This window comes from Perna viridis, chromosome 6 (assembly GCF_037379345.1).
Source record: "Perna viridis isolate PV_CMFRI_1.1 ecotype Kerala chromosome 6, ASM3737934v1, whole genome shotgun sequence".
Lineage (NCBI taxonomy): Eukaryota > Metazoa > Mollusca > Bivalvia > Mytilida > Mytilidae > Perna > Perna viridis.
In genome coordinates this window covers 31,179,405-31,202,241 of record NC_142450.1, presented here as the reverse complement: position 1 = coordinate 31,202,241, position 22,837 = coordinate 31,179,405, and the positions used below count along the sequence as shown (strand labels likewise).

General features: G+C 33.4%; 1 protein-coding gene, 1 long non-coding RNA gene and 1 pseudogene across 13 annotated transcripts; 1 reads left to right on the top strand and 2 right to left on the bottom strand.

Moving 5' to 3' along the window:
* Positions 1–6,794: 6,794 nt before the first annotated feature.
* LOC148614540 (phytanoyl-CoA hydroxylase-interacting protein-like) lies at positions 6,795–8,734 on the bottom strand (annotated as a pseudogene). The gene is made up of 2 exons (XR_015923919.1): positions 8,572–8,734; positions 6,795–7,522 (listed from the first exon to the last, which is right to left on the bottom strand). The product of XR_015923919.1 is annotated as a phytanoyl-CoA hydroxylase-interacting protein-like (transcript).
* A 360-nt stretch (positions 8,735–9,094) lies between these two features.
* LOC148614538 (uncharacterized) lies at positions 9,095–22,282 on the top strand. Its single transcript, XR_015923710.1, has 2 exons — positions 9,095–9,196; positions 22,032–22,282. It is a non-coding gene; the product is annotated as an uncharacterized LOC148614538 (long non-coding RNA).
* On the bottom strand, positions 13,051–21,788 carry LOC148614539 (uncharacterized). 11 transcript variants are annotated; one of them, XR_015923704.1, is made up of 8 exons: positions 21,384–21,788; positions 20,728–20,799; positions 19,859–20,156; positions 19,086–19,171; positions 18,496–18,784; positions 16,667–17,322; positions 13,861–14,616; positions 13,051–13,150 (listed from the first exon to the last, which is right to left on the bottom strand). XR_015923704.1 is itself a non-coding variant. In XM_088588688.1 (7 exons), exons 1-6 carry the CDS (start codon positions 20,776–20,778, stop codon positions 14,572–14,574), a joined length of 1,425 nt encoding a protein of 474 aa, XP_088444814.1. In that variant the 5' UTR covers positions 20,779–20,886; the 3' UTR covers positions 13,051–13,150; positions 14,544–14,571. The 11 variants fall into 11 exon arrangements, 2 of the variants coding, with proteins under 2 accessions (XP_088444814.1, XP_088444815.1); XR_015923707.1 differs by lacking the exon at positions 21,384–21,788 and having other exon boundaries at positions 13,861–13,935; positions 14,544–14,616; positions 16,213–17,322; positions 20,728–20,886; XR_015923703.1 differs by lacking the exon at positions 21,384–21,788 and having other exon boundaries at positions 13,861–13,935; positions 14,544–14,616; positions 20,728–20,886.
* Positions 22,283–22,837: the final 555 nt, after the last annotated feature.

Sequence of the window (22,837 nt, the reverse complement as noted above, 5' to 3'; positions counted from 1 at the left end):
CAAGAAATGACGATGCAGTTAGATAAGAGATTAAACGAATGTGCCAGGACATTAAATGATGGCAAGCTTTTAGTCCTATTAAGCGGAGGAGATGCAGTAGCTCAAGAGTTAAATATCACTGCTCATGTTGAACAACACTCTATAATAGAGAGAGAGCAATTCTACTGAAATAAAGGGACCACCAGGAAAATGACACAGATACAGAAAAAGAAGTGACCCCTCAGGTCTTTTCAGAACTTCTAGTCTATTTGATAGAGACTAAAACAAATGCAGTTGATCCAGTGGTTTTCCGACTAGCCGATTTAGTCAGTCTGTACCAGCAGCCGGTTTACAGCAACTTGGAGTTGAATGCCACAATTTCAATTCCACCAGACTCAAAGACAAAACTCTTAGGAGAAATACCAGAACTTGAAGCGTATAAGAAGGGTAGAGATGTTCTTTCGGCCTTTAAAGAAGATGTTGGTACGGTTTTATCGAAGGCGGTAAACTACACCGAAGCTATTATCATATCAATCCTCATTTACCGGAACTTTCAATGACAAATGTGTTGAGGATTCGATCCCATCAACGCTTCTCCAGTTCGTTTCTATGATCGAACACGGAGCAGATATAATATCCCAATTACGACTTGGTGCATCAAAAACTGACCTTCCGGTGTCTCAATTACTTCAGTACAACTGTTATACATAGAATCAAGAAGATGGTAAAATGATGCGACATTCGAAAAACAGAGAGACACCTTTCCCAGTATTTTTGGGATTGTCAGTTTATTAAAAAAAACCAGAAATATACATTAAGTGGAATTACTGCATGATCATGGTCTGAGCATTTCATACGATAGAGTGCTTGAGGTTTCAGCTCCGTTGGGTGATGCTGTAGTTGGTAAATGTAAAGCAGAAGGAGTCGTATATCCAAATATTTTAAGAAAAGGTTTGTTCTCAACCTCAGCCTTCGATAATATAGACCACAACCCAACTGCAACAATATCTACATCCTCATTGCATAGAACAGGTATTTCTATATTCCAACACCCAACTGCGGAAAACCAGGGAGTATTACAGGAACCATAGAACATAGATAGTAAGGTTAAGTCGATTCCAAATCTTTCAGATTCATACACAAATGTTCCTCCTGCATTTTTCGACATTAAAAATCAGAAACCTACCGTCGTTGAAAATCAACCACTACTTCCATTTCTTTTTCTGAAACCAGAGTTTGATTGGCTGCAAAAGGTTCAAATTACTGATACGATCAACACAGATAGACTTGATATATCGTGGTCATCACATATAGCTTCAATGAGAAGTCCCCAATTCAAAGTGACTATTTCATCTTTACTACCTCTCTTTAGGGAGCAAGCTCATTCAGTTGTAACGATTGGTCATTGTATGGACAAATCAGGGCAGTTGTTTCACATCATAATCCTGGCCAAGTTCCTGTGATTGCAGTTGATCAACCACTTTTTGCCATGGCAAAGCAAGTGCAATGGCATTGGCCAGAAAAAATATGAAGACAAATTTGTGATTATGTTTGGTGGACTACACATAGAAATGGCTGCTCTAAAATTAATTGGAACCCTCTTACAAGATAGTGTTAGGACGACAGCTTTGGTAGAATCAGCTATCGCTACTTCTGGTACAGAAGATTCATACCTTTCAGCATCAAGTGTTACAAGAACTAGACAGATGCACCAAGTGACAACAAGTTGCCAATATAAGCTGCTTCATGATTCATATGGAATATATTGTACAGAGGCACAAACAGATGATCAACGCGAACTTAGCTTTGATGATTGGTGTGACATGCGAAAGCATCAATGTCCACAGTTCCAGTTTTGGTTCATGATTTTAGAAATGGAGCTGACCATTTTTTCGCCAGTACGGTCTTTTAGAGAAACCAATTGCTGAATGTCCTGTATGTTTTTTACAAAAAGAGAAAATTGAAAAAAGAGTTGATTTTGCTATTTTGGTCAATGATTGACCTTATTTGTATATACGTTTATATGTATATATGTACATGTATACATATCAAGTCATATATATGATGACTGTCTTTAAACGCTTTAGCTAAATGATCTTTTAATGTTTAGTTGTTGAAGGTTTGGTACTTTATATGTCAAAAAATTCAACCTACCAGCTGCTAGACAGAAATAATGTCTTCTCTCTAATGAATTAACGCTCATTTTCAAAATTGTTATTCAAATTGGCCTCCCAAAGTGTTTTTTTTTTCAATATTGATGATGTTTACATGTGATTTATTATATCTAACAGATATAAATCAAGTTATAAATTTATATTTTTCAATTATGCATTTCAAAACATTTTTACTGCTTAGCTTATTACGATTTTTTAGTTATTTGTCCGCCATCTTGGAAAATGACGGCCACTTTGATTTCTTTAAGTGGCTAATGTGCTTTTTTGTTAAAGTGGTGGTAGAACGTCAAACATACAAAATTTGGTGCTTGTATCACAATGTGAAAGATTCCAGTGATATTTTTGTTAACCTGCTGCGCTATAATAGGTGTTTACAATTTATGTTTATGACATTTACTTAATTTATTTACTTTTAATATAAGTGGAACCACTACACACTGCGACATCATATTGTCCTGTGTCTGAATTGATAGTTTGTAAACCGAAAACCAGTATTTCTGAGTATGACAAACTCATATTTAGACCAAGTGATATGTTAAGTCTACTGTTATGGGAATTTATAAAGATGTGCATGGCAGAACTGTGTGCTTTATTCGTTGCTATGATATATAACGCATTTAAGACTAAACAAATCGGACAGGAGATTTGTATATAGTTTTCCCTAGATTATCCTAGAGTTGTAAATCATACGTTTCTGTAACAAAGTTGAAGAAAATATCACAAGACAAATTCTCTTGAAATATTAACCAAACCTGGAACGACCGTCTAGAGATTTAACCGAATGAAATATAAAAATGAACTCAATTTAAAGTGAAAGAAAAGGAAACCACAGTTATTTTGAACAAAACTCTAGACCAGAATCTATAAGACAAAGCAAAGCAAAACGGAGACTGAAAAACAACCGGTACTCAATGGAATCTGACGGATGTGTTAAGGCATTTTTACCCTACCGGTGCACCAGGCACATCAACCTGTGGCTAAGATGATGTCAGGAATGTAATTTATTTTTTCAATTCCTTCTGGGGCTGTATGCTACTTGTCTCCTGTCTTACAGACTTTGTCTTTCGAGATAAAAATATATCGTTCGAATCATTGTTACCCAAAACAAAAACACTAATAAAAATGAACAAATGCATATTGAGAATGACCAGTAAACCACTTATCAAATTACAAAATAAATGGTAAGACCAACATTACCGACCTGGAAGACAATTCTGAGCAATAGTCAAAAGATGTGGTCAAAAGAAGGAAAGTCAAAACAACAAATGGCAATATCAAGGCAACAACTGGAACACGGACATTTCCGATGGATATTGTCAATTAAAACCAGGTTTATACCACTTAACATCCCGGTTTCATTAGGTTAATTGTTTGCAAAGAAATATTTGTTATTTTTTTCGTCAACGGATCAACTGTCCTTTTGATAGTTATAGTCGTATAACCGTGAAACATCTAAATCATGTGAAACCACCATAACATTAGGATAGAATGTTGACACCACGCCAAATTAATTTCGTCTAAGAACTCGCATAACCTTGAAAGTGAAGATCGCAAAATGACTCCAATCACAAGTAAAAACTAGTACTATCTTAAAACAAAAAATAGCCGACGCAATAAAGTTTGTTCTTTTTACTTATATTTGTCTACATTTTATTCAGGAGATAACACATGGCACGCAATGTCAATTTTCAATGCATTTTGTTCGAATCCCACTAAGTTATCAGTATTTGGCTAATCCGGAAACAAAATTGCGATCAGGTGATTTGCGTTTCCATGAAAAAAACATCTTTATGGTCAAAATGTAAAAAGCGAAACTATACCGACTGCGCTGGAAAAAGAGTTAGATGGGACGTAGCTTTGCGTCCTCCTAAAATAATTCGAAAGAGTAATCAAGGGAACCAAGGTTATAGCGGTAATCAAAAGAATGTAATCCAGGGACAAAGACCAGACATGATAAACAGACATACACAACAAAGAACATAAAGTAACTAAAATCATACATACAAAGTAACAAAAGTAAATGAACAACTCGGACTCCACTAAAAACTGGGAGCATGGACCAGGTGCATCGGTAGGGAAAGCGTCCTCTGCTTTTCTAGAAACACCCGCCGAGTTGCTCATAAAAAGTCAAGTCCGGGGTAGACAAACGAGGAAAGAAAAACTATGACCCGTTGAATAAATCAGTTTTCATGGTGCAGATGGATACATCATAACGATCCACGAGTTCATGATGACGACCTTAAAACTTCTGTAGTGATGACTTCAATCTTGTCCCACAAGCCTATTTGTTAGAGTTCTAACGTGATACAAAAAGTCTACGTAGTTTTGGCAAGTTCTTGCATAACGTATGAGTTGTGATATGAACACTCCATGCGCAGGTGCCGAAGGGATGTTGCCACAGATGAAAGGAAAGTTGACAATTCTGAATGAAAAGTCATCACGTTTGTCGTAAAGTTTGGTCAATAGTTTTTCTTTACCATCGAAGAAAGCTCCAAAACTTCGAGAATACTGTTTTAGATCCTACAGACCTTTAGAATGCCTCACTTGCATTGCATACGAGAGCATTACACTTAATGAACATGCATCAAATAAAGTACTAAAAGTCAATAAATCAATTTGATATTGTTTGTAATGTCTATTCGATAAACAAACCTATTTCTACCGCGATTGTAGGTTTTGTATACTTCCTGGTTAAAAATGGTTTAAATGAGCATACTCCCGGCAATATCATTGTCTGCACTCTTTGAATATGACATGATGGTAATATAGCCCCGTATTGCTGTCCAAAACGGAAAAACTCAAAGTGACCTTAGCACAGTGTGTTGCTGACTATCAACAACAGCCTTTAAATTTTGAATTGACACAAATATCCCACCATGCATGACATGATGCAAATGTTCTTAGCCTATACACATATGACAGAGAATATTTGAAATCGAAACTTGACGTCAAATGTGAAGTATACATTTCACAGTTGTTCCGTTACTTTTATTCTTAGTAGTGCGAGAATACTCTCAGCCAGCACTCCACAGTATTGTAGAACTGCCTAATTTTGGTCTTGTAATCTGATGCTTTGTAACATTTATCACTTTAACAAATTGTGACGCATCTGTAAATCTATATATCTAGAAATAGCTCAAGCCAAGGCCTTCAGGATGCAGTAAAAATTTTCTGGAAAAAAATTACCCACAGCATATAGGGTTACTATAGAAACCATGCAAAAATATGCGAGAATACTGTTTTAGATCCTACAGAAAAAAATTACCCACAGCATATAGGGTTACCATAGAAACCATGCAAAAATATGCGAAAATTTGCAAAAAAGTTCATAAAATCAGGTTTAAAAATATCAAATTTCCCGCAAAATATCTGAAATTTTTATTTCAATCCCTGAAACTGTTCAAACTTTTCACTTCAAAAACCTCTTCCTCCTATGGGCATCGCCGGTTAGATTTTGAGCTATTTCACTTTTAATCCACTTATTAAATTTAGCATGGTAAAAAATTGACTTACTTTCACTTTCACAATGAAGTCAAATTGTCATTGAAAAAAGCCCCTTCAACATTGAAAATATATAAAACATTGCAAAATACCTTTAAAAGTCCCCTTTTTTCAGAAAATGTTTTATCTACAATAAATTCTTCATTTTTAATCACTATAGCAACCACCGGTTTCCATTTATGTCATTTTTCATCCCTAGCCAAAAGTGCGAAACTAAACTAAACTGTGGAGTGCTGGCTCAAATAAGCTTTTAAGACAATAGTATTCTCAGCTTTTATTGATATTAATAGTCACTGAAGATTTGTAGTCGTCATCTCAATTAACACCACATAGATGAAAACAGTGGCCTGAACTGACATTTTTCATCCCGGTGGGGGTGTTATTCTCGTTATAATATATCTTGAATTTGATTCCATGTTCGATAATCTACCAAACTTGACGTTAATTTGTTTTACTAACTTACAAGATGCGCCGATGAAGCAGAACATTTTAACCCTTCCGGAGGAGCACCTGATGTCATTCCCAATTTTTTTTATGGTAGGTAATATTTGAAGACTTAATTTCTTGTGTTCTTTATTTTCAGCTTTTGTATGTTATTGTATTTTGTTCTGTAGTCGTCATTGTGTGTATGGATTGACTCCGCTTCCTGTTTTACTCAGAATATTTTTGTGAATTCATTGGGCTTTTCGTTTTATAAATTTAAATGACAAACACAAATATTTCTCTTTGGGTTTGATTCAGGAGATTACTGCACATATTTATGTCATTCTTTAAAACAAAGCCCTATTAAATTTACAAGTTCTTAAGTTCTGCCCCTTTCCACAAATCATCAAGGGTTTTTATTAAATAAAAAACGTTTCCTTAAAAACGCCGTATAATGAAAGAAGAATTAGCACTACGAAGTTTAGCAATGTTAAATTGAAAAGGAGAAAAATGAATTGTCAAACGGATGGGAACTCATGGATTTAAACGAAGCTGTGAGCATTAAGCAGAAAATAGAGGATATAGAAGACACATATAACACAAAAAGAAATGAAATACCAGCAACAAGACCTACTAAAACAGAGCATGAACTTAGGCTGAAGGGTGGGTAGCTATTTACAAAGAACATACTGTAATTCTAAGTAAAGATTAATACAATTTGCGATCAAAATGTATTTAAGGAATTAGTCATTTGAAGTTTTTTCAGTCATTTATAACACTATTTTAAATTACAAACTGTGCATGCAGTGTTTTTAGGAATTCCTGTGGGTGGAACAAATCCTCGTCCAATGGTTGTTGATCTCTCTGTTTCCTGCTTTCAATGCTAGTATACTTAAAACATTAATAGTTTCTGTAGAGAAAATTTATGTTGTGACGTCCATGTTGGCCATGACAGAAAATACACCTTGTGGAGTTTCATGTAAGCTTAAATAAGGATTATTGAAAATATTCAGTTCAGTCAAATACTGCCGACAAAAGGGAATAGAAAGAGACAACTTTGGAGTTAATACGATTGACACGTGGTGTCGTTTGTAATGGCAGTAGAAATCGGCAAAATAAAGATTACATTGAAGATTTAACATAACAAGAGCTTGGGCATACAACCTAATTGGTCCATAGAACAAACAGGGGTTTGGCAAGTTCGTATTCGAATCAAGATATGTACTGAAAAACAACACTGGAAGTCGTCCGTTCCGAAGTGAGCTCTGTTTTCCGCTGTTACTCTTTAAATACGACCGCATTTCACCACCTAGATGATTCAGTATAACGTCGAAATATTCAACATACTTGTTTCTATAGAAAAAATAAATAGGCTTTAGGTTTACTGTGATCGAAGATCCAAATTCCTAGGTTATAAAGTCTGCATGTATCTAATAGGCTGAGGACTGAAAAAAATATAGAGAGAGTTATGACATTTGAACGCACAAAGCAATAATAATTCGCCTTAAAAGAAGCAAATGTTAGGAGTTTTCGTTGGTCTAACGAGGATTTCAAAGGGTGATGAAAAGGTGATGAAATATCTCTCTTGTTAGAATAATATAAGAAAAAATATATTGGCAGTGTGCTCGTTTTTGAAATACCAACATTTAAAACTGTGGCAGATAAACAAATTTCTCTAGAAGTGTCATATGCTTTGTCAAAGTTAGTTCAAACTATTAAAATCACTGAAGACATGACAAGGATTTTATGAAAACTTCCGAAGTAACATATTAAGGTGTGTTATATGCAATTATTAAAGGAAGGGTGGGGTCACTGGGCAAAATATGAATGTTGTGCAATGGATTAAACCAGAGGAGTCTGAAAATCTGACAAAAATGTCTGAACATGACCAGCGAACATTCTTAAGAGGAAATGAATGATATGGGATAGAATTAAAAAAAAGATATCAATTTTCAACACTTATAAAATAAAGGTCCATCTCTCAAACACTCTAATATCGCAAGACACTAATGCACCTAATATCAGTACTTAAAGGTCTACTTAAATATAAATTGTTATCTTTTTGATATGCTGTGAGAAGAGTTTTAAACAACATATCATTGACAAGATATAATATGTATGCAGTGCTTCAAAGTATAAGCATGATACTTTAAAAAAAATTGAGATGTATAACATTTCACAATTAAAACTATGACATACAAAGCGGAAACTTTTTCATGCAAATAAAGGGTAATAGTAACTGATAAACAAAAGGAATAGCTAAAAGAGAAAGGTCTGTATAAAACAGCAATAACAAGGCGGAAACCACCGCAATGATCCTGACTTTTTTCATGTGCTGATTTATATCATTGTTTTTAATCGATGCATCACAATTGTTCGTATGCCTTCTTACCATATTAATATAAAAACAGGACTGCTTAAAAAGGTGGAACATTATACCACCGTAGCTGATTTTTCGCATGGGAATAATTTCATATTTATATATTATACTTACAACTTTTAAACGTGACTGTCTGACTGTGAGAAATGGTGGCGAGACACATGAAACTGCCAACTTCAATCTGATGCCGACATGCACAGATGACCTTACAAATCACGGTTGTTGTAGAAGGCATTTCAAATGGAAATGGGAATCCAGAAAATCGTTGACGTTGAATAGTTTAACATCTTAACTGCCTCTTGAAATTTGCAAAAACTATGAAATCCCTCTCTTGAGAAAAAATACGGTTAATATCCAATATATAAAGATAAGGCATTTGACAGAAAACGCTGGTATGTAGTATCGGTTTTCCTAACAAAAACTTTTTTTTACTACATATATAACTCTCATAAAGTTTAAATCACACACTTTCTGTGAAACACGGTTCATTTTCTACATCAGATTGAAATAAGAATATATTTGCATAGCACCACAATGCTAATTATTTATACTATACCTCAGTAGGAACGTGTAATTGTAAACCCACTTCACTAATTGAAGCCATGTTTATGTAATAGACATCACAACTAACTGATTCTGATACTGTAACATGATTTACATAAAGGCATTATTGGATATTTGTTTAAAACGGGAAATTATCCATTTTTTCAAGAATCAAAGGATTACTACCTTTTGAAAAGTAAGTCTTATGTACCATAAACTCTTTATTTTGATACTTGATTATATAACATTTTAACCGTCTGGGTGGGAGATGGTTACTTCGACTGCTGGAGAATCGTGATCTGATCAACGGGTCATACAAAAACTTCTTCAAATTGGTAGTCAGGGTTTTTCTGGCAAGCATGCAACGTTTCGGATAGTGATCCTGGGCTGTCATGGAGCGAAATTAATTTGTCTATTTGTAGTGACATACTTTTCTTCGAGTTGTTGCTTCTGTATGTTTTCAGTCTCTAAACTTTATTTCCTTATAAATGAAATTGATAAAAGTGTAAAAGTTCTTATAAAGAATTTTTAGAAATGTTTAGTCAATTTCCGGAGTGTCTTTGAATAATAAACCAATTAATTTCAATTGTTCATCCAAACTTTCTGTTGAAAATGACATCAAAGAAAAAACTTAAACAGTATATAAATGATACATATAGGGTATTACATGTACATTAACAGTAATATTGCTCTCTTCTGCTAACTAACTCAGCATTATAATGTTTGTAACATCTAACAAAAGTTTGTTTTTACAAGTATCTATTCTTTATGTTAAAACTCACAGGTTATATCTGTAGTACCACTGCATAATGCTATATCAAACTCCCCTGTAACCGAGTTGATAGTCTGAAGCCCGAAAACCTTAACTTTCCAAACCAACAAAGTCCATGTTTAGATGAACCGATATAGTTGTCCCACTTTTGTGATCCCTTATTAACAAATATATTAGTTGATGGGTCTTATTCATTGATGACAAGGATATACAATACATTAAAAACCACGTTGATCGGACAGGTAATACTAAGAGGTACAATTTTATCATGTGAATCCTTCAGAGTAAACGCCCATGACCATGTTGCTGTCTAAAAAGGGATAATTTTGGTTCTTTAATTCTACACACTCTATGAGGGATTGTTGGTTTGAATCATTGATGTAAACACAGCCTTGAAGTCCTCAATCTTGAGGTGCTGCAATACCTTTTTAATAGTTGAGAATGTTTGATGTAATATGTGAAGTATAGGAATTTGAAATAATCGGTACGGATTTTTCTTTGAAATACGGCTGAAATTTGTTTGTGACGTTATTATAATGGATAATGTTAGCCAAGCTGGCTGACTGTGAGAAACAATGGGTTTAATAATGTATGAATTGATGAGAATGCATTGAACTCGGGAGGAATTTAAAGCTTGTAATGTTCATATGTATCATTTCCTTTAGGCAAAATACCAATCACATCAATCAACATCTTTATTTCTGGAGTAAATTTGACATAGTTGCAGTTCTTTTTTCTCATAGTTTTATATTCAGAATATGAAGAGAAAGTGAATTACCTAAATTCTGTTGGAGAAATAAATTTAAAAAAGAATACTTTCTATTTTCATGCATGGCTTGCAGTAGATAAGGTACCATATTGTGGTAAAAACGATTCTGAATATCTCAGTAAATCATATTTATAGCTGAAACTGTTTGTTTTGTTAGATTCCTCTGCAAGTTGGTAAATGAATTCTCAGAGACCAGATTTAGTTTCATTAATTTTCATTTTTTCAGCAGATTGGTGTCCGTGAGAGAAACAATCTTATAATATGTTTACTTGTATTGTGTGGTCATTTTAGATACGGCAGGGCCTAATCCAGAAGTTTAAAAGAAGGGATGTGCAGGCATTTTAAAATTTTGCTAAATATTGCTATAAATTCCGACAAACGGAGGCGTTATTAACCCTCTCTTTTCGATTTGCAAAACGCATAGACATTACGCGCAAAATTCGCACATGGAAGCGTAACATAACGTCAGGATTATAAGCAACCCAAAGTATTAGGGAAAAAGGTCGTTTTAGCTAGCTGGACAATCTTGTAAGACTAAAAAAATGTGATGATGTGTTTATCTTATACAACTGAAAAGTATAAAATATGGATTATATTAAAATTGAGAATCACAACATTCAGAAAATTAATGAAATCAAAACTGTACAAGAGCATTACTAAATAAACCATAGCTGCTTACTTCAGTCACTATTGTACTTTGAACCAAAACTGGAATTGTGGCAATCACCTAAGCCTCAGTAAATGAGTTTTTATAGCAAAACATTACGTCTTTAAGGCACATTTGCTGAATAATCATAAAATTTAGCAAAATAACATTATTTAGTAATAAAATTATCACTTTTTCTTTATCTAAATCCTTGTTCTTTGCGTCTACAATCGGTTTGCCGTTTTCATTTTTCATACGGAAAACGTTTCCTCTTTCCATGCAGGACGAAATATTTTTTCGTGACACCTCAAAAACATCAAAGAATATTACCAAAATTATTACCAGAACATCCTCGTTTGACACGATAAGGACATATTTTACAATCATTTGATTTTTACTTGAACATGAAACTTGTTTTTTTTTCTCTGAAATGGCTTTATTTTTAAAAATAAATACTGAAGAAAGTATCATTCAATGAAAAACGAAAAACGCGTGTAACATTATGACATTATCCATTGATCATAAGTAATCAAAGGAACCAAGGTTATAGCGGTAATCAAACGAATGTAATCCAGGGACAAAGACCAGACATGGAAAACAGACACAACAAAGAACATAAAGTAAATAAAATCATACATACAAAGTAACAAAAGCATATCAGCAACTCGGACTCCACAAAAACTGGGAGCATTGACCAGGTGCATTTGTAGGGTAAGCGTTCTCTGCTTTTCTAGAAACTCCCGCTGAGTTGCTCATACAAGCCAAGTCCGGGGTAAAAGAAAGAGGAAAGGAAAACTATGAAACGTTGAACAAATCCGTTTTCATGGCGCAGATGGATACGCCGTAGCTATCCACGAGTTCATTATGACGACCATAAAACTTCTGTAGTGATGACTTCAATCTCATGACCCTGTTCCAGAAGCCTATTTGTTCTATATTCTAGCGCGATACAAAAAGTCTGCGTAGTATCCGCAAAAGAAAGTAAATGATAAGTTTTATGTATCTCTGACAAGGTATGATTTAAAACAAAAATATTTAAGTTTTATCAGAGTAGAAAATTGCAATGGCATCACCGTAAGAAATATATGCGATTTTTTTTCACTCCTGTCATTTGACACAAGTTAAAGTTAATATATTTTTACAATCATTTTAACTATGCATACACAATATTGAATACGTATTTACAATTTATGTTCATGACATTTACTTACTTTTAATATAAGTTGAATCACTGCACACTGTAACATCATATTGTCCTGTGTCTGAATTGATAGTTTGTAAACCGAAAACCAGTATTTCTGAGTATGACAAACTCATATTTAGATCATGTGATATGTTAAGTCTACTGTTATGAGAATTTACAAAGAAAGAAGAATTGTGTGATGTGTGCTTTATTCGTTGCTATGATATATAACGCATTGAAGACTAAACAAATCGGACAGGAGATTGGCAATTCAACAGTTTTATCATGCGTATCCATTAGAATGAATTCCTGTGACCACGTCGTTATTTTCTGGAAAAAATAAAAATAAATGTCTCCTTTATTCCCTTATGAAAGTCGACAGGTAGCTTCCTTTGTGAAACATATTTTTGATCTTGATTGATTTTCAATCGAGGACCTAACGAAAGTTTTACCATCTATATTGTTTTGCCCTAATTTATCATAGAGTTGTAAATCACACGTTTCTATAACAAAGTTGAAGGAAATATTACTAGACATAGGCTCTTGAAATATTAACGAAACCTTGAACGATCGTCTAGAAATATAACCGAATGAAATAAAAATGTGAATAAAAGAAAAGGTAACCACAGTTATTTTAAGCAATACTCTACACCCAAAAAAAAAACAATGGAGACACTTGCCTCAGTTTGAACTGCGTATATTGCAGATAGAAAAATCAGTGACTGTATTTGTTGACTATGTACATATGTTAGGCTTTGCTTCCTTGTTCGGTGGTTATATCTATTACAATATACAAAGGAGAAAATTAGCAAAAAAATATATATATAAACTTACATTTTTACCACTAGTGGTAATCAGTGGGGTCTAAGAGTTCTTCCTATGGAATTAAAATCCTCAAAATATTTGAGGGTTTACTACAGGGTTAGATTACACTGCATCCCCCCAGTATTTTGTTCTCAAAAATAGAAAATAAGGGTTAACCTAGTATGTTAATTACAGAAATGCGTACAATATAGATAGCTGTGCTTCAAATCTAGAAGGTGTCAGGAGTGTAACTTCTCTTTTAAAATTCTGTAAGCTACTTGTCTACTGTCTACATATTTTGCCTTTCGAGATATGAATATATCTTTCGAACCATTTTTACTCAGGCTTTTTGCTATCATTCCGAAAAAATATCCTTTATCTGAACAGGATGACATTTTTAGTTACAAAATTTGTTTACAATATGGTCCTGCAATAATTACATATTTACAACAGTAATTATAAAATGGACATCTGTATGTCTTGTTTCGTTTTCACCTTTAGTTTATTTTTTTATGTTACTTGAGTATATAGGGGCAACTCTTTCGCTGTAACTTCATATGGAATTAAAATCCTCAAAATATTTGAGGGTTTACTACAGGGATGGATTACACTGCCCCCCCCCGTATTTTCTTCTCAAAAATAGAAAATAAGGGTTAACCTAGTATGTTAATTACAGAAATGCGTACAATATAGATAGCTGTGCTTCAAATCTAGAAGGGGCAGCATCATGCAAAATCAATTTCCTTCATTATCATTCGCTCCTACAAAGTCAGAATAAATATGTTATAGAAATGTATAAAGGATCGACATACACTATTGCAAGTGTACTATATAATTTATCACACTTACAACCATGTTCATTACGTAACCAGAACTGTAGAGTCATACTATGTGTACATGTACAAAAAGTATGTCATAGTGGATAAAAAAAATGAAATAATAACGGAAGTAATTTTTCCCTTCTTTACATTTTTGGTGTAACAACGAACTTGGGGTAAATGATTAAATTAATTTGAACAGTAAAAGAAAATGAAGGTGCTATTTGACATTTTTCATGTGAGTGAATAGAGGATTGCTTTGTGGCAAGTTTCAAGTGCTATTCATCACAAATATCATGATTGGCATCTTGACAGCAAATGTTACAAGGGTTTCCCTCAACACTAATCTCAGGCACGTAAACTGCATGCATATAAATTCCAAACGCTAACTTTTTCGTTTTATTTGTAGACACACCCCTTCCGCTCATTTGTTTGGAAATTAAAAAAAAATCAAATCAAACTTTCATGGACTTCCTAACTGTGCTTGAATTTGATAAGATGAGGAAATTCATGCATAGTTCTTTTTCTTCCAGATTAATATAATCTCGTACTTTTCAATCGACATATTCATTTCCCTGGTCACTGATTGCCTATTTCGTAATCCATTTGATATGCAATATGGTCCTGCAATAATTACATATTTACAACAGTAATTATAAAATGGACATTTGTATGTCTTGTTTCGTTTTCACCTTTAGTTTATTTTTTATGTTACTTGAGTATATAGGGGCAACTCTTTCGCTGTAACTGTGTACAATGATGTTGTGGGGCCAGCTGCAGCCTGTCCTGTGGTATGAGGATTACCTCGTCGTTAATTGAATACCAATGGGTGGCCTTGGGCTGACATTTGCATCCAGGGTGGGATTATTTGACAAATACACAACACCTATACTCGTTATATATTAAACCAAACTAAAATTAAAAATTAATTACATTACTAAAAAATATATAGGTGATATACACTTAGATTAACCAAAGTACTGTTCTAAATATGACTTTCTTCGGTTTTACATTTTTTTTAAATGACCACAGATACCTACCAGATGTAATGAAAAGGCTCATATAACATTCTGTTTTACATTTTGGAACAAACAATAAATTTTGATTGCTCTGTCTGGTGGATCTCACACTAACTTGATGAACATATCTAAATATATTTAAATATTCTGGAACCAATAGATTTATGGACTTGAAAACCAAAATTGCATTGCTGTATATCTGTAATCAGGCATAGCTGTCCATTTAATTTTAAAAAAAAAAAGTACAATAGATGGAGTCAAGACATTTTGCTCATTTAAAATTATCTGTGCCCCTCTTTTTTGAAGTTTAAAAATCTTATCAATATTAGCAACATTTTTGCACCTGACCAAGTTGTATAACAGTAATTAAAACGAGGAAAAATTACAGACTTATAACCTTAAGTAAAGCATTGCTAGACTTTCTTTTAAATCTATGTAACACAAATAGTTTTCTCGATATCTTCTTAGTTAAAAAGACCATGTCAGAGAACAATCTATATTTACTCCTAGGAGTTTTAATACATCAACAGTTTCAAAAAATAACATCATTAATTTCATCACATATTTTTCCACATTTTGACAACTATTGCTTTGTTCCAATTAACATACATTGTGTTTTCTTTAAATTCATTGTCAATTTATTTCTTTTTCATCCATTGCCTGCATTTAATTTGGTATCAATTGAGTTATCGGATACATTTTGGATATATTCTCTGCATAATTTGTAGCATGTGAATATTTTAAACATCATTTACATATAATATATAGAAAGTAAAGGTCCAAGTATAGAACCCTGTGGGACAGCTGTAGTTATAATTTTTGGCTGTGACAAAATTCCATTCCATGCAACACATTGTTGTCTATTAGATAGGATTTGAACCATTAAAGTAAATGACCACAAACAGCAAAATATTTCAAGGTATATAATGATACAATATAATTCACAGTATCAAAGGCTTTGCTTAGGTCAATATGTAATACACTCGTTACTTTACAACCATATATGTTTAGCCGATCAACATTGGTTATTTGATGCTGTCTCACAAGAATGTTTTGGTCTAAAACTAGATTGACAACAAGTTATTAATTTATTTATAGTTAGATATTCATAAAAACTGTACCAATTTTCGTTAAAAGAAATCTTGAACTTGAATTCAGGTTTTACAACCTCCCGAACTGGACATTTACTTGAATTACTCACTTGTAATGTGAAGGGGGCCGCTGGTGAAGCAAAATATTTTAAACCTTCCGAAGGAACACCTGATGTCATCAATGTGACGGGTGCCGCTAGTGAGGCAAAACATTTTAATCCTTTCGGATGAGCACCTGATGTCATCAATGTGACGCGATCTGCTGGTGAAGCAAAACATTTTAAACAATGTTAAATTGAAAAGGAGAAAAATGAATTGTCAAACAAACAGAAATTCATTCATAGATATAAACGAAGCAGACAACAGAGGAAAACACTTACAAAAAACACAAAAAAGAAATGAAATACGAACAGACGACTTATTATGAACTTAAACTGAAGGGCGGGTAGCTTTTTGCAAAGAACGTACCGTAATTCTATATAAAGGTTAATAAAATTTCGTTTAAGGAAAAAACCACTTGAATTGATTTTTTTATCATTTATAACGCTATATTAGATTACAAACTGTGCATGCAGAATTTTTAGGAAGTCCTGTAGGTGGAGCATATCCTCGTCCAATGGTTGTGGATCTCTCAAATTTTCCTGAATTCAATGCTAGTATGCTGATAACATTAATAGTTTCTGTATAGAAAACCTCCGTCGTGACGTCCATGTTGGCCATGACAAATAAACCTTGGGGAGTTGCATGCAAGCATAAATAAGGATTATTGAAAATATTCAGTTCAGTCAAATACTGCCGACAAAACGGAACACAAGGAGACAACTTCGGAGTTAGGATGATTGTCACGTGGTGTCGTTTGTAATGGCAGTAAAAATCGGCAAAATAAAGATTACATTGAGGATTAAACATGATTAGAGCTTGAACATACAACCTAACTGGTCCATAGAACGAACAGGGGTTTGGCAAGTTCGTATTCGGATCAAGATATGTACTAAAAAACAACCCTGGAAGTCGTCCGTTCAGAACAGAGCCTTGCTCTCCGCCATTACTCTTTAAATATGGCCGCATTTCACCACCTAGATGATTCAGTATCACGTTGAAATATTCAACAGACTTGTTTCTATAGAAAAATTGAATAGGCTTTAGGTTTACTGTAACTTTTCTAGATCCAAATTCCATTGCTAGGTTATATAGTCTGTATGTATCGGATAGGCTAAGGACTGAAATAAATAAAGAGAGTTATGACAAATAAACACACAAAGCGATAGTAGTTCGTCTGAAAAGAAGCAAATGTTAAGAATGTTTGCTGGTCTGAAACCAAGGATTTCAAAGATTGGTGACATCTTTTAATATCTTTCATGATAGAACAATATAAAAAAATATATGGGTCAGTGTGCTCGTTTTTGAAATATTAGCATTTGAAATTTTGGTGGAAAAAGGATTTCTCAAGATTTTCTATAGGTTTGTCTAAGTAGGTTCAGTCTATTAAAACAACTGAAGAATTAATAAGGATTTTAAAAAACCTTCCGAAATAACAGTTTAAGGTGTGTTAAATTCAATTGTTAGAAGAAAGGTTGGGGTCAATGGGCAAACAATATTAATGCTATGAAATGGATAAAACCAGAGGAGTCTAAAATAACGTCCGAAATAATAGTTTAAGGTGTGTTAAATTCAATTATTAGAAGAAAGGTTGGGGTCAATGGGCAAAAAATATTAATGTTATGAAATGGATAAAACCTGAGGAGTTTAAAAATCTGACAACCCATGGCTGAACATGACCAGCGAACATCCTTAAGACGAAATGAATGATATGGGATAGAATTTAAAAAAATATTTCAATATTCAACAGTTATAAAGACCCACCTCTTAAATACCATGATATCGCAAGACACTAATGCATTCATAATAACAGTACTTAAAATTCTACCAAATTTTATATTGATTTGTTTTTGGTGTTCTCTGAGAAGGGTTTTTAACATCGTAGCAGTGCCAAGATATTTTGAAAGTTTGAGATCATAAACATTTCACATTTATAACTATGACATACAAAGTGGGAACGATCTCTTTCAAAGGTAGGGCAAAACAAAAATTACCGATCTAATAAACAAAAGCGATAGTCGAAAGAAAAGGTCCATATAAGAATGGGCAATATCAAGGCAAAACACAGATAGGCGAAAATCCCGGCAATAGTCATGACTTAACAAGCTTTTTCATGTGCAGGCTTATATCTTAACATGTTGTATTGTTTTTTTTTTATAGACGTACGCTTTATTACCACATTGATTGATTTGCAGTTTATCAGGACGGCTTAATTTTTGTTAAAGCTAGAACATTATACGTCCATATCTGATTTGTCGCATAGGAATAATTTCCTATTTATATATTATACTTACAAGTTTTAAACGTAATTGTCTGGCTGTGAGAAATGGTGGCGAGACACACGAAACTGTCTTCAATCTGATGCCGACGAGCACAGATGACTTTACAGTTCACGGTTGTTGCAGAAGGTATTTCAAATGGAAATTGGTATTTAGAAATTCGTTGACGTTGAATAACGTAACATCTTAACTGCCTCTTGAATTTTACAAACACTATGAAATCCCTTTCTTGAGAGAAAATATGATTAATATCCAATCTATACAATGAGGGCGGTTGACGGAAAACGCTGACTGGAAGTGTACCCTATAAAATGTTTTGATATATGTTATTATTGTCACCCTTCGAGTGTTACATACATTTGTCGCACTCATCTTAACTACAATTTTTCTGATATATTTTATTTCCTAAAGAGCGGTTAAATCTATTAACAAATGGTTGTCAATGTAGTATCGGTTTTCCTAACAAAATATTATGTTTTACTACCAATATCACACTCATAAAGTTTAAATCAAACACTTTCTGTAAAACAGGGTTCATTTTCTTCATTAGATTAAAATAAGAACATATTTGAATAGCACTACGATGTTAATTATTTATACTATACCTGAGTAGGAACTTGTAATGGTAAATCCACTTCATTAATTACAGCCATGTTTATGTAGAAGACGTCACAACTACCCGATTCTGATACTATAATTTACATCATAATTTACATAAATACATCAGTGGATATAACGAGATTTATCAAATTTTTAGGAATCAAAGATTTACTACCATTTGTTAGTTAGTCTTTACATACCTTAAACCGTTTGTTCTAATACTTGATTATTTAACTTTTTAACCGCTTCGGGGGGAGATTGCTCGTTTTGAATACTGGAATTTTTTAAATGATCAACGGGTCATACAAAAAAGTCTCAAATTGGTAGTCAGTGTTTTTTCTGGCAAGCACGCGACGTTTCGCATAAAGAGTTGAGTCGGTTCGAAATTATTGTGTTTATTTGTGGTGGCACATCTTTGTTCGAGCTGTTCCTTCTGTGTGTTGTCAGGCTCAAAAAGTTCATTTCGTTATCAAATGTTGATTACATGACACGAGTAAAGTAATTATAAAGAATTTTAGAAAAGTTAAGTCAATTTTCTGAGTGTCTTTGAACAACTAAACCAATTTATTTCATTTGTTCATCTTAGTAATTTCAAATTCTTATTGAAAATGATACAATAGAAAAAAAACTAGTAAATAATAATACTTTTAACGCATTACATGTACATTAGTAGTAATATTGCTCTCAATTACTAACGTCAGCATTATAATGTTTGTAACATCAAAAGATAGATTTGTTTTTTTTTTCTCAAGTATTTACTCTTTATGTTTAAACTCACAAGTTATATCTGTAGTACCACTGCATAATGCTATATCAAACTGCCCTGTAACCGAGTTGATAGTCTGAAACCCTAAAACCTTAACTTTCCATCCAACAAAGTTCAAGTTTAGATTAACCAATATAGTAAGTCCACTTTTGTGAGTATTAACAAATATATTAGTTGATGAAGAGTCTTCTTTATTGATGACAAGGATATACAATACATTAAAAACCACGTTGATCGGACAGGTAATACTAAGAGGTACAATTTTATCATGTGAATCCTTCAGAGTAAACGTCCATGCCCATGTTGCAGTCTAAAAAGAGATAATTTTGGTCCTTTAATTCTACTGCTCACTCTATGGAATTGTTGGTTCGAATCATTTATGTAAACACATTCTTGAAGTCCTCAATCTTCATTTACTACAAAACCTTTTTTTGTAGTTGAGAACGTTTGATGCAATAGGTTATGTATAGGAATATGAAATAATCGGCATGGATTTGTTTTTTAAATTGTACTCGGCTGAAGATTGTTTGTGACGTTTTCATGGTAGATCACCATAGCCAAATTAATTGCATCTACATTTCTCTAGTAGTAAATACACCGTCATGATTTCAGGTTGAGATAAAATAGAATTATGGACAACTATTATTTCACTATGATAATATAGTCTGTATCATTTGTATCCTGGAACACTAGTTTAACCAAAATCAGTGAACATGTTGTGATATAATCTCTAATATAAAATGCTACATTTTGTTGTATTTGATATCCTTTATGTACTAGAAAATATCCTGGGTCATTCCAAACATTCATGTGAAAAAAGTTTTGTCTAAAACTTATTCTTTCTTCTCTAAAAGTTTATTTACGTTTATCAATATACTTACTACTTCACAGCGTTCTAATGAAATGCTATTGTCAACGTTTCTATAGGACATGATAAAGATGGTGTGATTCGTCTAAAATGAAGGAATTAAAATTTCAGTTCATTGAACGGACTTCCTGTATATTTCTGAAAATCAATAACATCGTGTCCTTTAAAAGTCATGCTATTTTTATGCCTTTCTATATATAGTACACCGCATAAATGTTTGTTATCAAAAGATTAGCCCTGATATGAAGACCCCCAAATATGGATAAAGTGTTCTGTAACTACGTTGTTTAAATAGTATATATGTAAAAACTCGTGCAATGTGAATAACACAACTATTTGATTTTATTGGATTAATCTTTTAAAATAATAGATTTGAGAAGAAGAAAACAGTTCCTTTACATATACAATTCAATTTCTTTAAGTTATATTTGCCCAAGAGTTGTCTACGAGTACGATTTCAAACGGTTTAAACCACCTTTACGAAAAATATTTTTGTTAAAAAAGTAGGGATAAAAATAATATAACTAACATTTTTTAAAAATCTTGTGACGATTGTATTCATTCATGACATATGACACGCCAATCTTTTATTGTCTAACTTAACACTCGCTGTGTATATTTACTACTTCTACTTTTATTTTTGCGTTTGGGCTTCAATAAACAACTGACCTGAGAGAAACGAAAAATGCCACAATGTTAAACCATTACCATCCACCATCCATAACGTCTATACACGAAAGTAGAAATATATATATTTGTATAAGTCTGAAGGATTATACAACGATAAGGCACTGAAGGTCATTTGTTGACTGAAAATTTTGCTCATTATATATTTTATTATAGTGTATTAACATCTTTATCGGTATCGTTGTACAATCCTTTAGACATATAATTTTTTTGTTTGTGCTGCATCGTCATGACTCAACGATCCGATACCAGTTAAGTTTGCTGGTTGGCAGATTCCTTTAGACTTGTCTATATAAAAAAGAGTCTGAAAATATCCAATGATGATGTCAAAACTGACAGATTTGCAAAGCGAATGTTTGGTCGTTCCCTCCGCAGGACTCGAACTCGTATGCTGTGTCATCTGTGGCAACACCACCGGCACTAAGTCCAGCTCCCTAGCCCACTCGGCCAGCTAGGTTATATAAAACTATAGTTTTCGCTGGCCGGGTCATTCCTTCTCGTAGGATTAATCTAGGGCTGTAATTTAGAACGTGATGTATGGTAGTACTTGACAGTTCATATAGGTGTTATTACGTAGGATAGAGAATTAACGATACATGTCACAACAAATAAATATTGTTCACATTTCAGAATATTTGTATTTTGTTTGGGCTGAGATGGGCTCTTACCAGGGCATCTCTTAGACTCCTAGGTCTACGGAATGCCAGAACAAGTGCCTCAGGAAAGACTTTGGAGAGCTTAGGATGTTTTTGAATGACTTCCCAATTCAAATAAAGTAGCTGCGAGAGTTTCACCAAGGAATAAGTCAGCACAAAAGGCTTCCCCCACTGGAGAAAAATCCAACCGATTTCATCACAGATCATTAAAATTTACTGAAACAAGCTCGTTCTTTTCTATCTGATCTGGAAATTTGTAATATTCAGAGACGATTAGTCGAAATCCGATCTATTAAATCCAAGAAATTAAAAAGTAAACAACTTTACAAATTCACACGAGGCGATTGTACACACATCGGACAATACAGAAATACGTATTTTTTCACAGGACAAAACTACGCTTAAAAATTCTTTATCGCAGATATAAGAAAAAATCAATTTTCAAAGGAAATTCCACCACTACAGTTGTCAACCTCTCATCTATTGCTCTATCTGAAACTGAAACTACACTTTTATCTTAAGGTTTGAATTTTTCCTACTCATAACAATATAAATGAAGTTCAACTGGAAGAAGACCTAGACAAATTTGCTAGATTCTTCAGGTTCAGAGAATATTTTACTAATAAACTAGAAGACCTTGACGATATCATCATAAAACTAAATACTGAATCTGCAAATTGTACCACTAAACCCCTTTCAAAACTTTTAACTTCTATACTCACATCTGTCAAAGACGATTTGCAGTCTTACCACAACACTTGTTACCCCCTAGTGGTATTA